The following is an 18,513-nucleotide window of genomic DNA, read 5'->3' on the forward strand; positions in this document are numbered from 1 at the left end:
TATTGAATACATTTAATAATAATAGTGATGTTGGTTATTTGAGTTCATAACATAGTATGGTTTAACTATACACCAGCCAGCAAACACTTATGATTAATAATTAATCCTAATTGAAACTAGTACCAATCAAACCTTAGTAATGCAGCTGTAGTAGCCACCTTGAAAATCTTGTTTTAGCTAATTTTGTACAGCTGGTCCTACAGATATGTTTTCATGGAAAGTTTTCTTATGATATCTTTTTGGTCCTAAATTCAAATGGTCTTGATAAATGGTGACCATCTTGAACATTTTTTTACCACTCCTTGTGAAGGGATAGTCATGTCAATGTGGGGTTTTCACTGACACACTTCTCATGACAGTGATGCCATAAATAAGTAAAAATTTAAATCTTGTAACAGCTTCTTATCTGAAACATGGTAATGTGAGCATTTTACACCCCAAAAAATTGTGTAGCAATTTGCAGATATTCTTATACTAAAATTATGCAGATTTAACCTACAAAATGTCTGCTCTGACTTCCATCCAAAATTCTTTATATGGTCACTTCCCCTGAACAGATGACCGTGTCAGTGTGAGTTTTTCACTAAACCGTTGTTAGAGCAATATGTAGCTGCTTCTGAATAAAAATGGTGTTCATTTGACCTTGAAAATGCTAAAATCTGCATCACGTTGTGGTATTCTTTCTACTTAAATGTTGATTACAAATGATAATTGACAGTTTTATAGAGTAGTTCTAGGGTCTTGTCTGTGCTTTATAAATTTAGGGACATATAAGCTTGTTAAAATATGAAATAAATATGTAGATATTTGTTTCATATTGAAAATTACTTGTTTTTTTCAGCACTATGAGGCCCTTGCAAATAGAGCTGCTAACAATGGCCATGTGATTGATATCTATTCCTGTGCTTTGGATCAAACAGGACTACATGAGATGAAATTCTGTCCCAGATATACAGGGTAAATCCTGCCGTCCCTTGCTGTATGCTCATCTCTGTGACCTCCTTAGTATTTTTCACACCTGTAAACTGTATGCTCCAACACTATGATCTCCTCCTTAGTAGTTTTCACACCTGTAAACTGTATGCTCCAACACTATGATCTCCTTAGTATTTTTTCACACCTGTAAACTGTATGCTCCAACACTATGATCTCCTTAGTATTTTTCACACCTGTAAAACAGGTTGTATATATGTATTCATTTCTTGAATTATTGTTAATATCAGCACTGTTAAAGTTTTTTAATTTTCCCTTATTTCTCTGATGCTTTGGTATATGCAGTCATGAGGCCTGATGGGTTCTTTCATCTTGAGGGTCAGTTTTTATCTGTCTTGAGAGTAGGTCATGGTGACCTATGTTTTATATGCATGTCTGTATTGTTGGATCATGCAATTATATTGTTTAAATTTTGTTTTATGAATATTGAAACCGTTAGAAGTGCTGTTTGTGAATTCATCTATCTTCATGCACTATATTACTATATTTACTATATTAGGACCTCTAGCAATTTACACACACATACACACACTGTGTGTGTGTCTCTCTCTCTCTCTCTCTCTCTCTCTCTCTCTCTCTCTCTCTATATGTATATATATATATATATACACACACACATCAAACCTTTCAAAAGACATTTTCCAAACTTAAGAAAATTACTAATGGGTGCAGATTAGGATGTTGCATCAGTTTCTCAGAGTAGTCAGGTACACTGGACTTGTGCTTTCTAAAATAGCCATTCTGGGGTGTCACACATGATTAATGGATTAGCCATTGGATAATTAAAACTTGTACACATGATTTTACAAAGATTTTGGCCTAGTAGCACTGTTGAAATTCAATCAGCTTTTTAGGCTTGAACTAGAAGATCCTGATATAGTGGCTGTGTTTGTTTAGCTTGATAAATCAATGAATTTTTTAATTTTTACAAATAATTGTCTACAAAATGGTGACTTTTGATTGAGCTTTTTAAGTTTCATTGGGCACAGAGAAGTGGGACTAGGATATAGTAGCAATATTTTGGTAAATGACCAGAGGTATATATAACAGGTAATTTAATTAGGTGCTATTTTAAATTATTACTATTTTAATGAGTTATTTTGTATTAATGTTTTTATTTGGGTGCTGTTGTGTATTATGTTAAGTAAGATATAAGTTTATTGGTACTTACAATCTATTATACATTGTCAGTTTATTGGTATTTATAATCTTTTGTACGATATCAGAGGACACATGATGATGGCAGATTCCTTCAACACCTCTCTGTTCAAGCAGACCTTCCAGAGAGTGTTTGCAAAGGATGTCAAAGGGGAGTACAAAATGGCATTTGGTGCATCACTGGAAGTCAAGGTACCCATTTGCTTGTGTTTGCTTTATATAGGTAATTACTGGCAGTCTAAATTTTTAACACATTTGAAACTCTGAATGTAAATGATTATATTTAAAGTTATTTTAAGTTTTGGAATCACTTCCTGTCAGTTTGTTTTTAATGAAATGTTGGGGTCATTTAATCATGAAATAAATATGCACCATGGTGGCATACTTTTTTGGCCAAATTATTCATTATTGGAACACATATGCAAACTTAAGATTCATTTGATCTATTATCTATAGTAAAATTCAAGAGATTTACAATTCAAGACTCCTATAAACCTTGGATTGCTTTTACATAAAATAACTCATTAATCTGTGATCACAGTGCTAATGGTGTGAATTTTAGCAAAACTAATGTAGTTTTTTTCAATAGGATTCTGATAGAAAAATTTAGAAATGTACAAGATTTAATGTAACAATTTGATATCAATTTATTATTAAGACTTTGAAACATTTACTAAAATTTAATAATGCTTATATGGGTTGAACTTTAAATAAAACCTTGAGAAACATTCATTGACTCTAACCATTGTAACTGTCAGCTTAAATACAAAGCCTAGAGAAACATTAAGTTTTACAATACTAGATATAAATTATTAAAAGAGTCTTGAGAAACACTAGTTGGTTATACAATAAAAATCGCAATTATTATTATTATTATTATTATTATTATTATTATTTTTATTATTATTATTATTATTATTATTATTATTTCTGATTTCCTGTATCTGTCAAACTGTATTTAGTATCATCTTTGCAAGGGGTTTACATGAAACACTTGAAGTGATCTTGAAGGATCATTATAAGTAATGTCTGCATGCATTTCAGCTGTTTAGGCAAATTATTGATTTTAAATATCACGATGAAATAGTAAATATCCTAAAAAAATTTAGATTATCAAGGTGCAAAATTTTGTATTATCTAGATTAAAAATTTAGAACTTGCTGCTAGACATTCCCCAACACTACTAGTACAGGGTTATTTCCCTTCATATATTTGTAAAAATATCATGAAATAACTGTAGATTCATGACAAAATAATAAATAAAAGAACTAGGTTTTGTTTGCCTATTGTCTTCTATGGAGTCATTGGTAAAAGCTTCCCCGTGGAGAATACACAGACCCTCCATTGTGACCCTTGGAAATCTGACCTGATTCTGGAACAGTTGCTGAGAAGCATTAACTTAGCCCCTGCAAAATCCTGCACCACATAGGATCATTCTGCCATTTGCTGGTTGCAACTGGGTTGTGGGGGGTGATTCTGTAAGCATGCTGTCACAGGGGCAACTGTAATGTTCTGCTGAACTTTAAAAGCTACACATTGATTAATAAATGATCGAAAAAGCTAGATTACTATCAGTGTTGGCTAAAAGTTTGTACTGTAGGTCTAGATAGTCAAAATTTGGAAATATTGATAACGTTTAGTTTCAGTAAGGTTAATTGCTTTTATTAACTTCTAAGCAAGATAACTATCAGTGTGTTCCTCGAATATGCTAAATGTGATGAAGATAGTTACATTATAGATTCATGAAATAAAGTAATGAATTTAAACAATTCAGATAATATTTTGGATAATTTGATTTGCACACTTGAAACATAAATTGGAAATCATATAATTGTTTAGCATTTGGACACCTTAATGTTTTAATGAACAAATTTTCAAAGCAATTGTCCAAACACATTGACAACAACCACCCCCTTGATTCAACACAGAGAGCTCTAATGTGAATAATTTTTATTTACTGAAAACAACAGGATTGTTTGTCTATGAGAGTATTTACTAATTATTTTCCAGACATCTAGGGAACTTAAGGTGTCAGGTGCCATAGGTCCATGTGTATCACTGGGAGTGAAGGGACCAAGTGTTGCAGAGACTGAGATGGGATTAGGTGGAACATCTCAATGGAAAATGTGTGGTCTCTACTCCAATAACACACTAGGATTATTCTTTGAAGTTGTTAATCAGGTAAGCAATTGCAGACCTGCCAATTCTTACGATTTTGTCGCAAGTCTTATGAAGATTACCCTTAAAATACAAACTTACGGCATACTAGCAAAAACTATGGAAAATGATCATTGCCAAAAAATCTGTATAATTATTTCATCTGTGTTTTTTTGGGATCCAGGTTTCATATTAGAATTAGTGAAATTAGTCAGGGAACTAACTTTACAGCAGCACCCCAGACGCTTTAAACTGCACTTCTTTGTTCATGTGAAGCATCTGCATGATCAAACTGTTGATTATAGAATTTTTAAAAATGGCATCCAGAAAGCGATGCATGTTTAAGATGAAAGGCAAAAAAAGCTTCTAGAAAAGCGTTAATAATCAACACAGAAGAATAAAAGGAGTATTCAGATTCTTGTGAATAAAAGCTGGAAAGGACACAATTATGTTTATTGGACATCAATTTGAGTATGTCATGGCAGGTGATATTGCTATTGTCATATGAAATGGAAAAGAATTTCCAAGAATTGTCAGGTTGAGAGATAGCAACAAGCCATTGAGCTTCATAGGGTTTGGAACTTGAGTTTGTGCAACTGTCTAGTAGTAAATAGAAACTACGCATACTTTACAAACTTTTTAGCTGAAAATAATGTTTATCATCGATGCATCAAACTTTTAATTATGTTTTCCAGCTTTACAATAGCAGTTATTGATATTTTGTTACACCTTACTGAAAACTGATCAATCTTACAAAAAATCAACTGCCTTACTGAGACTGACTCATCAGGGTTGGCGGGTCTGCAGTTGTGTTCATCCTCTGTAATGTACCTTTATATAAAATGTGCACTTATTTGGTGATCTTAAGGAGAGTAACTAAGCACTTTAATAATATCTTGCTGCAGAATTTATGTGCAAGAAATAGAATTACTTCTCTCCAAACAAAATTGTGTATGTGATTTGGATTTGTAAAATAGCTTTAACAATTTTTCAGTCATACTGCTACAATGTCTGCAGTGTGGCAGTTTTGTATTGACGTCTAGCACTGGGGCATCATAGCACAGACATGTAGCATGATGTCCCACCCAGTCACATTATCCTGACACCAGGCCGATCAGTCCTAACACTAACCTCTTAATGCTGAGCACCAAGCAAGGCAGCTGTTAGTACTATTTTTATAAGTCTTTGGTATGACTAGCTAGGGGCTGAACCAGCGAACTTCAACATCCGAGGCGGATGCTCTAACCACTAGGCCACTAGAGCAGTCCAGACACTATATTAATGCCTTGCTTTAGATTTATTTGTAATAAGTACATTTACTTCACATACTGTAAAATACAGATAATCATAGAAAATTGATTTTATTTTACTAGAGTGGCTTGTATGTATTTATCTGTTATGCATTTATCAATAATTAAATGCATTGTGATCAGCTGTTTGCACAGATTTCAGTATGTACATTATTTACTAGATTTTCTCAAAATGATCAAACAAAGTAATGGAAAGCAAAATGGACAGGTAGCAACAATACTGTATACTGTGAGTCAGTCATGTAATTGGGGCAGAATAAACTTGTGAAAAGCAAATTTTTGTATCTTATACTTTGATTTCTTGTTTACACATGATGGTATACAAGTGTTTTACTTTAATACAGATGTGCCACGGGACCAGTGTTCACTTATTTTCACATATGCAGATGTTTATGTGCTGATGAAAATAGAAACAAACTTTTTTCATTTAGTTTTGCTATGTGCTATATATGGGATATTTGCAAGAGTTGACCTTCTTGTTGCAGGCTTTTGATCATAGAGCATGCTGACCTTGTGTCTATTTTACAGCACAATGCCCCTATCCCACAGGGTGGGCGTGGCTACATCCAATTCATTACCCAGTATCAGCACTCCAGTGGTCAAAGAAGGGTCAGAGTTACTACAGTGGCCAGAAAGTATGTACATTATTTTCTAAATATTGCCTGTTAACATTGCAGCTGTGTAAATGCTGCTGTTTTTTCCATCTGTTTTAAATACATACATTAAGTAATTACATTTAGATATATTTTATCCAGATAGAGCCTGGAAGAAATAATTCACATTTGTTTAACTCTGCAAGGTAGAGAAGACCTGTTGTACTACCCCATGTTATCATAGATGTGTGCACAAATATAAGCATAGTAAATCTCATCATGGCTTCTTTTTTTGAATGAATAACTGTAGTAACATGTTTTTTTCTTCTTCTATTTTACCGAAAGATTTTTTATGTCTAGTTGATCCTAAGAGCTTCACTTATCTCAGCCATAATTTATTCCTTATACCAGGGCAACAGTTTGCAGTGAGTTTCTTATCACCCAACTTCGGGGGTGGGGTGGGGCTGTGGGTATTTTGGTTTTGTATTTGTTGGTTTTACACCATTTTCAGCACACAACAGGCTATACATGGCAGCCAGTATTTTTGAGCAAAAAAGAACTTGGGAAGTCCATGGGAAGAACCACTGACCCATGTGTAGCCACTAGCAAGGTTTCTAACATACTCACTTTGGTCAAGTCAGGACTTGAACAGATGTGGACAGAGGTGGAATGTCATTGATCTATAAAGGGATTCAGCTTAGACCACATAGCCACCTGGGACATCTAGGATGGTTGTGGTGGTGCCCATTTTGAAAATCTTATTAGTGCTCCTCCAGAATAGATGGTCATGTCATGATCAGGTTTTCAATAAAAGACTTGTGATACCTATTTGAAACTAAATGAAAATAGTGTCTATCTGACATCCACCAAATTATGTCATGGCTACTTCTCCTTAATCGGTGACAGATATGGTTTTCACCAGGAGGCTTATCATGTCTGGTTGGTCCTGAATGAAAATGATACCAAGCTGACTTGCAACATGGCTGTTATGATTGTCCTTTAGTAAATCTCATCATGGCTTCTTTTCATGAATGAATAGCTGTATCAACTTGTTTTTTTCTTCTTTTTTACTGAAAAACTTTTTATAATGTCTAGTTGGCCCTAAATGAAAATGGTGCCAATGATATCCAGTGTGGCCATTATGGTGGTTGTATTGAAAATCTTGTTATAGCTACATCTGAATTGATAGTTGTAGCAATATTGGGGTTTTCATGAGAGGACAAATGATATCTAAATAAAAAATGCTGCCATTCAGATCGTCATCTTTGATTTTCTTCGCATGTGTTAATTCTGACTCTATGCAGTTTCTCAAGAATATAAGAGATTATTCAGCAGAGGGAAAGAAGAAATGGACTTGTCTAGGAATTTTTTGGCCAGTAGATTGTTAGACCCTTTGATAGACTCTTGTTTTTAAGGACATATGTAGTTAGAGCCATAATGTCATTTTGTATTATTTCAAGTCATTGTACACACAAGTTTGACAGAAAATTCTTTCCCATCCATGGATCAGCTATCGGGATTTGATTTACTGGCATAAGTTTTAGCATATTGGTGGCAATTAATTAAATATAGTAACCCGTATTTGCTCAGAATTACTTGAATTCAATGACATTTTCTACGTGAATTTAGTTACCATTGATCATTTTTTTTTTTATTTCTCAATGTACTTTTGTCTGTGCAGGATATCTGGTCTATGTATTAACAGTATGATTTCTTTTTTGAAGCTGGGCGGATGCCAGCAATAACATTCAGCACATAGCAGCAGGATTTGATCAAGAGGCCTCCGCAGTACTGATGGCTAGGATAGCTGTATACAGAGCAGAAACAGATGATGGACCAGACGTTTTACGTTGGCTAGATCGCATGTTAATCAGACTTGTAAGTACATGCAGGTCTGTCAGCAGAATTTATAGATTAGGATTCCAGAACATTCACCAGCTTGTGCTCATTAGTCCCCTGCCATTACCTACAAGTGCCAACCTCTCTAGAGAGTCCCCAACATTGTTAATACCTCCTTTTTAAATGTTGTTATTCCCTCTCCCTATCTATTGTTTATATCCATCTGTTATGTCCCATTATATTTTTGTATGTCCTCACATATGTGGAGGAGTTGTAAAGTGGTGCACGTACCCATCTGTTACATGCCACTATTTTTTTTTAATGAACTTACCATATCTGTGGATTGGGCAAGTAGCATTGCACATATCCATCTGTTACATGCCACTATTTTTTTTTTTTAATAAACTTACCATATCTCTGGATTGGGCAAGTAGCATTGCACATACCCATCTGTTACATGCTACCACTATATTTTTTTTTATGAACTTACCATATCTGTGGATTGGGCAAGTAGCATTGCCCATATCCATCTGTTATATCCTTCTAATTTTGTTTTGGCTTATACATATTTTAAGGATTTTTTGTGGTCTTAAAGCATACTTGTACTTAAACATTTTTCCAATAAAATTTAATGAAGTTATAGTCTTTTCCATTCATTGCATAAGAATTTTGTTTCCACACAATAGCTCTTGAATGACTTGCTGGATTTAAACAATATTTGGTAAGCAGCTTTACATTGAGAATATCTAGGTCAGTTTCCAGTTTTAGATTTTCCAACAAAATATAACATTTGCATAAAAATCTTCATTCTTACTTGTTGATCTTTGAAGGACTTGTGGATTCAAGCCAAGTTTGCTTTGATGCATTACATTTGGAAGATTTATTTCAAGTTTGATTTTCACCATTCTCAAACAGAATTTGTCTCAAACATTTCCTTTCGATTTCATTTTTGCTCAGTAACTTTTGAAGTACTTGATAAATTTAAACCATGTTAGATACAAGGCTTTGCATTATCCAGATCTAGACTGTTGCTTATCACTGATTGTACCGAATTTGACAGAATTATTGTCCCTGCTTTTGACATAAAACATTGCCATATTGCATCATATTGGCTGTGACATGTTGACTAATTTGTAGTATGTATTCTTGACAGATGATTCACACATGTACATTTAATATTTTAAGAATCATGAAGTGTTGTTTTTGTTTTTTTAATGTATTAATTGTTAGATATTGTGCATAGTTTTTACAGGCTTCCATACCTGAGTTGTAGTTTTAGTTAGATCACTTTTCATATAAAAAAAAGTATTTACTGGAATTATTTTCATTACTGATACATACATGCAGTACAGCTTTGATTGAGAAATCTCTACCAAACAAATTTGATCAGGAATACATAGAAATTGATATTTTCAGCACTTTTGCATATATTTCCTTGAAACAAATTATAGATAAGCACAAAAATTTGACATAAACAACATTTATAATTTTCATAATATTATACTATGGTAGAATTTAACTACATCAGATATTATAATCAAAACTTAATACCAGTACATTTAATTTTTTATGTTGGAGCTTTATAGATGTTAACAGTCAAAGTAATACCTCTTAAACATAGATGCTGTTAGAGCTGAATAATGCCTTCTAAAACTAGATGATGTTTTAGAACGCAAATCTAGTTGATGTTACAGCTCAATAATGCCTTCCAAAATGTGATGATGTTACAGCTCAGTAATGCCTTCTAAAACTAGTTGATGTTACAGCTCAGTAATGCCTTCTAAAACTAGATGATGTTACAGCTCAGTAATGCCTTCTAAAACTAGTTGATGTTACAGCTCAGTAATGCCTTCTAAAACTAGTTGATGTTACAGCTCAGTAATGCCTTCTAAAACTAGTTGATGTTACAGCTCAGTAATGCCTTCTAATACTAGATGATGTTAGAGCTCAGTAATGCCTTCTAAAACTAGATGTTAGAGCTCTGTAATGCCTTCTAAAACTAGATGATGTTACAGCTCAGTAATGCCTTCTAAAACTAGATGATATTACAGCTCAGTAATGTCTTCTAAAACTAGATGATGTTACAGCTCAGTAATGCCTTCTAAAACTAGTCAATGTTAGAGCTCAGTAATACCTTCTAAAACTAGTCGATGTTAGAGCTCAGTAATGCCTTCTAAAACTAGATGATATTACAGCTCAGTAATACCTTCTAAAACTAGATGATGTTACAGCTCAGTAATGCCTTCTGAATCTAGATGATGTTACAGCTCAGTAATGCCTTCTAAAACTAGATGATATTACAGCTCAGTAATGTCTTCTAAAACTAGATGATGTTACAGCTCAGTAATGCCTTCTAAAACTAGTCAATGTTAGAGCTCAGTAATACCTTCTAAAACTAGTCGATGTTAGAGCTCAGTAATGCCTTCTAAAACTAGATGATATTACAGCTCAGTAATGCCTTCTCATACTAGATGATGTTAGAGCACAGTAATGCCTTCTAAATCTAGATGATGTTACAGCTCAGTAATGTCTTCTAAAACTAGATGATGTTAGAGCTCAGTAATGCCTTCTAAAACTAGATGTTAGAGCTCAGTAATGCCTTCTGAAACTAGATGATGTTACAGCTCAGTAATGCCTTCTAAAACTAGATGATGTTACAGCTCAGTAATGCCTTCTAAATCTAGTTGATTTTACAGCTCAGTAATGCCTTCTAAAACTAGTTGATGTTACAGCTAAGTAATGCCATCTAAATCTAGTTGATGTTACAGCTCAGTAATGCCTTCTGAATCTAGTTGATGTTACAGTTCAGTAATGCCTTCTAAATCTAGTTGATGTTACAGCTCAGTAATGCCTTCTAAATCTAGTTGATGTTAAATGCCTTCCAAAACTAGATGATGTTAGAACTCAGTAATACCTTCCAAAACTAGATGACGTTAAAACTCAGTAATGCCTTCTAAAACTAGATGATGTTACAGCTGAGTAATGCGTTCTAAAACTAGATGATGTTACAGCTCAGTAATGCCTTCTAAATCTAGTTGATGTTAAAACTCAGTAATGCCTTCTAAAACTAGTTGATGTTACAGCTCAGTAATGCCTTCTAATACTAGATGATGTTAGAGCCCAGTAATGCCTTCTAAATCTAGATGATGTTACAGCTCAGTAATGTCTTCTAAAGCTAGATGATGTTAGAGCTCAGTAATGCCTTCTAAAACTAGATGTTAGAGCTCAGTAATGCCTTCTAAATCTAGTTGATGTTACAGCTCAGTAATGCCTTCTAAAACTAGATGATGTTAGAGCTCAGTAATGCCTTCTAAATCTAGTTGATGTTACAGCTCAGTAATGCCTTCTAAAACTAGTTGATGTTACAGCTAAGTAATGCCATCTAAATCTAGTTGATGTTACAGCTCAGTAATGCCTTCTAAATCTAGTTGATGTTACAGCTCAGTAATGCCTTCTGAATCTAGTGGATGTTACAGTTCAGTAATGCCTTCTAAATCTAGTTGATGTTACAGCTCAGTAATGCCTTCTAAATCTAGTTGATGTTAAATGCCTTCCAAAACTAGATGATGTTAGAACTCAGTAATGCCTTCCAAAACTAAATGACGTTAAAACTCAGTAATGCCTTCTAAAACTAGTTGATGTTACAGCTAAATAATGCCATCTAAATCTAGTTGATGTTACAGCTCAGTAATGCCTTCTAAAACTAGTTGATGTTACAGCTCAGTAATACCTTCTAAAACTAGTTGATGTTACAGCTAAGTAATGCCATCTAAATCTAGTTGATGTTACAGCTCAGTAATGCCTTCTAAATCTAGTTGATGTTACAGCTCAGTAATGCCTTCTAAATCTAGTTGATGTTACAGCTCAGTAATGCCTTCTAAAACTAGTTGTTGTTACAGCTCATTAATGCCTTCTAAATCTAGTTGATGTTAAATGCCTTCCAAAACTAGATGATGTTAGAATTCAGTAATGCCTTCCAAAACTAGATGACATTAAAACTCAGTAATGCCTTCTAAAACTAGATGATGTTACAGCTGAGTAATGCGTTCTAAAACTAGTTGATGTTACAGCTAAATAATGCCATCTAAATCTAGTTGATGTTACAGCTCAGTAATGCCTTCTAAAACTAGTTGATGTTACACCTCAGTAATGCCTTCTAAAACTAGTTGATGTTACAGCTCACTAATGCCATCTAAATCTGGTTGATGTTACAGCTCAGTAATGCCTACTAAATCTAGTTGACGTTACAGCTCAGTAATGCCTTCTAAAACTAGATGATGTTAGAACTCAGTAATGCCTTCTAAAACGAGATGATGTTACAGCTCAGTAATGCCTTCTAAAACTAGATGATGTTACAGCTCAGTAATGCCTTATAAATCAAGGTGATGTCTTCTGAAACTAGTTGATGTTTGAGCACCATAATTCCTTCTAAAACTAGATGATGTTATGGCTCAGTGACACCAATTAAATCTTCTTGATGTTAGAGCTCTGTAATGCCTCTTAAACCTAGTTTGATGTTAGAGTGCAGTAATGCTAATTAAAACTAGATGATGGTGAAGCTCAGAATTTTTTTAAAGGTGGGCTTAGTCCATCCAAACCAAATGTTATTGTTTGTCTGACGTGTATCAATAAATAGTGATTTAGCTAAGTGATGAATGTGCTGGATTCCTACACATGACTAATGGGTTTGATTCCCCTGTCAGGCAGGGTCTGCTGTTGTATCCTTAAGTGAAATGCCTTAAAGCAGGCTTGGCCTGACCAGACTAAAAATGTTGTTTTGCATCTCTGATGCACACTGGTCATTTAATTACATGGGGAAAAAATAGTTTCCCCCACTCACAACATTTGGAAGAGAAGTGACATATAATTTATGCCATTAAATGAAATGGTTTCACATAGGTAAGTTAAATTATTTTGTTCTATTAACTGGATGCTTAGTTTTACATGACATTATGCAGATGAAGGGCTGGGATAAGGTCCCATCTGGTACATGATCTTACAAGGTCTTTCAAGCTATTAGACCATTCTTCCCTTAGTACTATCATCTGACCAGTCAGAAGAGATGTCAGGTTATTTAGATAGAGATCAAGTAATAGAACTTTCCAAAACATCTTTTCATCAACATATTTTTTATCTTTCCCATCAAATGCGAATAGTTAGTTTCTGTGTATGTATACTAATGAACCTTGTTCTTTCTTTTTGTTTCAGTGTCAGAAATTTGGTGATTATCATAAAGATGATCCAAATTCGTTTAGATTCTCAGAAAACTTTTCTTTATACCCCCAATTTATGTTCCACTTGAGAAGATCACAGTTCTTACAAGTTTTCAATAACAGCCCTGATGAAACATCATACTACAGGTAAGGGAACAACAGAGGGTATTCACATGCTATATTTCTTAATGAAGGGCAAATTTTACATATTGTATTTGTTCATAAAGGGCAATTGCATGTACTTTATGAAGGGTAGTTTCACATGCTGTATTTCTTCATGGACAAGAAGCAACAAACTGAAGACATAATTGGTATCAATAAATCATAATATTTACTCAGAACATATCACTCACAACAATACATAAATCAAAATTATGTTACTGGTTGATAATAAAATGAAACTAAATGATACAACTGTCCAAATTAAATATTGTCTCTTTTATCCCTTGGAATAAAGTAAAGAACAGCATGTTTACAGATAATCTCGTTGTACTCACTATATCTTCCTAATTATCTGGTATTTACTCTTTTTAAATTGAAAGACTGTTGCATGGTCCCTTGAAAATATGTTTCAAATAATAGCCTATGTACATTTTCATTTTTTCTGGTAAATATTTTTTCCACCTGAATATTGTTTACAGGTGCTTACCACTTAGATTAATTATTGATCTACATCCATTTAAAAGATACTGACTTCACTTATTGTCATATGCCAGATGCATCTGTTTGGTAGAATACAGTAATAAATGTGTTTTTAGATCACACTGGACAACAAATTTTTACAAAAGTCATGTTACTGAAATAAAATTAGTCAATTCTTATCAATTTTTATGTGCTGAACACGAATATGACAGTCAAATTGCAAAATTGGCTCTAGTTTTTTTGTAATCTGCAAGAAATTAATGTTTACATAACGAAATGCATTCCAATAGTAAAAGGTCAACTGTAATAGCCTACCTATAAAAAATCAAGTCATTGACTACATCTTAGATTTCTTCGCCTGTCTCTTGTACAGCTGTTCGGGAGCATCTCTGAGGAGTGTCCAGCAGTAGTCAGCCAGCATTGTAGTGGACCATTTTCCCTGGTATCTTTGTTCCATTGTTGCGATATCTTGATGAAAACGTTCGCCGTGTTCATCACTAACAATACCACAGTTGCTAGGAAAGAAATCCAAATGGGAATGAAGGAAGTGAATCTTTAGAGATATATTGCAGCCAAGTTTCTTATACTTCATCAACATGTCTTCTACTAGTTCCTTATAGTTTTCTGCCCTAACATTTCCGAGGAAGTTTGTAGAAACTAGGCGAAAAGCATCCCATGCTTGTTTCGCGTCACCTTCCAGCAAGTTGTTGAACCGGTCATCTTTGAAAAGCTCTCGAATCTGAGGACCCACAAAAACTCCCTCTTTAATCTTTGCTTCGCTGAGTCGAGGGAATTTTTCATGCAGGTATCGGAATGCTGGCAAAGTCCGGTCAATGGCTTTCACGAAGTTCTTCATCAAACCTAGTTTGATGTGAAGGGGTGGTAGCAAGATTTTCTGAGCCTCAACCAGAGCTGGGTGTTGGATATTCTTCTCTCCAATGGCTACATTCTGCCTGTGAGTCCATTCTTTCCTCATGTAGTGCATTTCCCTTGCTCGGCTATCCCACTCGCATAAGAAACACATGTATTTTGTATATCCTTGCTGCAGTCCCATTAAAAGGGCAACTACCTTCAAATCACCACAGAGGTGCCAGCTGTACTTGTTATACTCAATGGAATTCAGTAGCTGCCTTAAGTTATCGTATGTCTCTTTCATGTGGACAGCATACGCTACTGGAATAGATGGAAGAATGTTTCCATTGTGCAAAAGCACAGCCTTGAGACTCAGTTTCGAAGAGTCCACAAATAGTCTCCATTCTTGTGGGTCATGAGTGATTTTTAAAGCATTCATGAGGCCCTCAATATCGGAACAGAATATCAGATTACTTTCCTTTCTGAAGAAAGGCTCCAATTGCTGGTGGCGCTTTCGATATGCAGTAATTGTGACATCTTCTTCTAGAAGATTCCATTGTTGGAGTCTTGATCCTAGCAATTCTGCCTTGTTCTTTGATAAGTCCAAATCACGAATCAGGTCATTTAGTTCTTCCTGTGTTATTCTGTGTGGGGTTGATGATGCACCACAGTGAAAATCTGGATCACTGCATGCTGATGGACCAGGAGAAGAACAGGTCGACTCACCTTTGTCTTCGTCAGATGAATCAAGAGAATATTCTGCTGGAGGTTCTGGAATAGGAAGTCCCTCACCATGTGGAACTGGTCTCAATGCAGACGGAATGTTTGGGTAGACTATTCTCGACTTCTTTCGCTTCGTTATTCCGCCGGAAAGAGGAGGAACCAAGCAGAAGTAACAGTCATTTAGGTGGTTGCTTGGCTCTCTCCACACCATTGGGACTGCAAACGGCATTGATGACCTTTTGCAATTCAACCACTGTGAAAGCTGTGTTGTACATGTAGCACAGCATATATGCGGAGCCCAAGGCTTGTCTTGGTCACCAACCTTGCATCCGAAGTAAAGATGATATGCCTTCTTCACTTGAGAATTGATACTTTTCTTCTGGTTGGCAAATGTCACTTCCCCACAAATATAGCAAAAATTGTCCGCGGTATTAACACACTTTCGAGGCATTACTGTTCTTTATTGTACGTAAATGGATAAAATAATAAGTTTTATGTAACAGTAGCTTGAACTGTCTCGCACAACGTCTAAAATATTTTAAATGCTGAACCTATCTGATTGGGCTTTATATAGTACACTGCTTACGTCAGCTTCAGCAGCCGCCTGGCATTAGTATAATAGGCCTACACATGTATAGTACACTGCTGACGTCAACTTACTTCAGCAGCCGCATGGCATTAGTATTGCATTGCATCAGAAAATGATGCAATCAACTGTGGATGATGTGAGCATGATGGTATTATGCAATGTTACATCATTATTCCGGATGTTGCTGCAGTCCTACTGGAGAAATTTACACAGTGAAACATAGAAAATGAGGTATATGAATATCTTCAAAACGAGAGCCAATACAAATTTTTCACGGTTATATTCGTGTTCGGCACACCAAAATACTACAGATTAGGGCCTTTTCAAGTCAGTAATGATTTCACTGTTGACCAGTGTCATTATAGTGTGTCTGATTATCGCTTGGTGAACATTTTAAAAACATAAACAAAGAAAAGGAAAGCTCTTTTTATACAAGCATATCCCCACAATGCATTTGTTTTACAAACCAGGACTAGCTTGTATATTTTTCAGTTTATTAATTTATGATGCATATCATATAGATGACATCATGGTACATATAATAAAACATACCCAACTCTAATGCAGATCAGGTTCTCTGCTGTTCTGCTTACTGTTTTAAGCAAACTGTCTGGATAGATCTGTCTTAAGTGAATGGGTCTGGATAGATGCTGTTTGCAGTTGGTTGCTGGTCATATGGGTAAATACAGTGCTTAACATGTAAGATGTTGATATCGTGTTTGGTTGCATGTCATGCGTGTGAAAATACAGTGCCTAATATGTAAGATGTTTATATCGTGTTTGGTTGCATGTCATATGCATGGGAAAATACAGTGCTTAATATGTAAGATGTTGATATCGTGTTTGGTTGCATGTCATGCATGGGAAAATACACTGCTTTATATGTAAGATGTTTATATCATATTTTGCATATCAATTTGTGTTTCATTATTTCCATAAATAGTACAAGGGATTGGCTCATGCTCAGTGATCATCATTTTACTTATGAAAACTAGGTCCAAAACTTATCATGGGTCTTTATTGTCTCATTGGTTATTTCTTGTTAACCTCTTTCTGGATGTTTTCTCAAAAAGCAAGAACATGTTCATAAATATGTTTGTGTTCTGAATTGCTCTAGCATCTAGAGTTATCCTTAAAACAACGAGCATGGTAAATCATCTAGCACATTACATGATCTTCTTCACTCTTCATTCAGTGGTTGATGTGAGTTTCAACCTGATAACAATGTTCACAAATAATGCTTTTCTTGTTAAGAATTTTTATTGGAACATTGTTTGCATGTCAGAAATCATTATGCCCAAAGATGGTCATTGTTTTCATGGACATAGTTTGTGTACTTTATTGGTATATTTCTGAATTTCTAATTTAATAATCTATTACATGTTTAAAATGTTTGTATGTACCGCTGTATCATTTTTAGGGGATATATGTGTTGTTCATGTTGATGTATCCCAAACTGTCTGTTTTGTCTCTACTTGCCAGCTTTTGAAGAACTTGACAGATGCAAACCAAATTTGGGATGAAGCTTGGGATTAAAAAGCTTTAGGTTAGGTTCAGTTTTCACCATTTTTCAACTTGTTATAAGAGTTATGGTCCTTTGTTTTACAAAGCACTTCCCAGTACTTTGCATGAAAAATTCCTAAAGCTATGAGGCATTATAATGAGACCTATATCAATTTGATATTCACCATTTTCCAACAAAATTTTATAGAGTTATGACCCCTGTTTGACTTAGAACTTTGCTTTTCAGTTGCGTTATAATTTTGTTTTTGCATACTTCATGGATTGAAACCAGATTTGGTATTAGGCTTAAAAAAAGAAAAGACCAAGGTCAGGTTATATTTCCATCATTTTGCATTATAATATATTTAAGGCCCCTGTTATGTTCAAAACTTGTCTTTCAGTTGCAGATTCATTTCCACAAAATAACTTTCGAAGAACTTATGGATTCAAACCAAATTTAGTATGAGGTTTGCATTAAGAATCCTTGTGATAAGTTTGATTTTCACTTGTTTCCAAACATATTGGACAGTTATAGTTCATTATTGACAGAACATTGCCTTACATTGCATCAGAATTTCATTTCCACTCAGTTCAAGGACTTCTTGCACTTAGAAGATTTTCAAATGAAGCTTTAAATAAGATAGGTCAAGCTTGAAACACACATTTTTGGGTTCTGACCTTTGGTTTTCATTTAAAGCATTGGCATTCATTTGTTTCATATCCATCTTATATTGACAAATTTTTCAGTTTTATTTCTAGTGTGTAAACATGAAAAGGAATGAGCATCATTTTTGTTTGGCCTACAACAAATGCTGGTAGAAGCAAGATATAGCAGTCCGTCTTCCCATCCATTAAGCATCGGCTTTAGTTTAAATTTTTTTGTAATGGCAATATGAGCTGTATTCAATGGGGAATCATTATCAGACTGTGCCAACAAATGC

At 34.6% G+C, this 18,513-nt stretch overlaps 1 protein-coding gene across 3 annotated transcripts in view; it reads left to right on the forward strand.

The window, feature by feature from the left end:
• The window catches only part of LOC149804737 (protein transport protein Sec23A-like), a 52,401-nt gene that overhangs the window by 16,273 nt on the left and 17,615 nt on the right, over nucleotides 1-18,513 (forward strand). For all 3 annotated transcript variants that reach the window (XM_089943670.1, XM_089943661.1, XM_089943678.1), the window contains exons 10-15: nucleotides 842-957; nucleotides 2,220-2,343; nucleotides 4,162-4,332; nucleotides 6,147-6,253; nucleotides 7,936-8,089; nucleotides 13,259-13,410. In XM_089943670.1, coding sequence (XP_089799796.1) covers nucleotides 842-957; nucleotides 2,220-2,343; nucleotides 4,162-4,332; nucleotides 6,147-6,253; nucleotides 7,936-8,089; nucleotides 13,259-13,410 — 824 coding nt within the window. The remainder of the gene's footprint in view (nucleotides 1-841; nucleotides 958-2,219; nucleotides 2,344-4,161; nucleotides 4,333-6,146; nucleotides 6,254-7,935; nucleotides 8,090-13,258; nucleotides 13,411-18,513) is intronic.

This window comes from Sinohyriopsis cumingii, chromosome 2 (genome assembly GCF_028554795.1).
Source record: "Sinohyriopsis cumingii isolate HCF-2022 chromosome 2, ASM2855479v2, whole genome shotgun sequence".
Lineage (NCBI taxonomy): Eukaryota > Metazoa > Mollusca > Bivalvia > Unionida > Unionidae > Sinohyriopsis > Sinohyriopsis cumingii.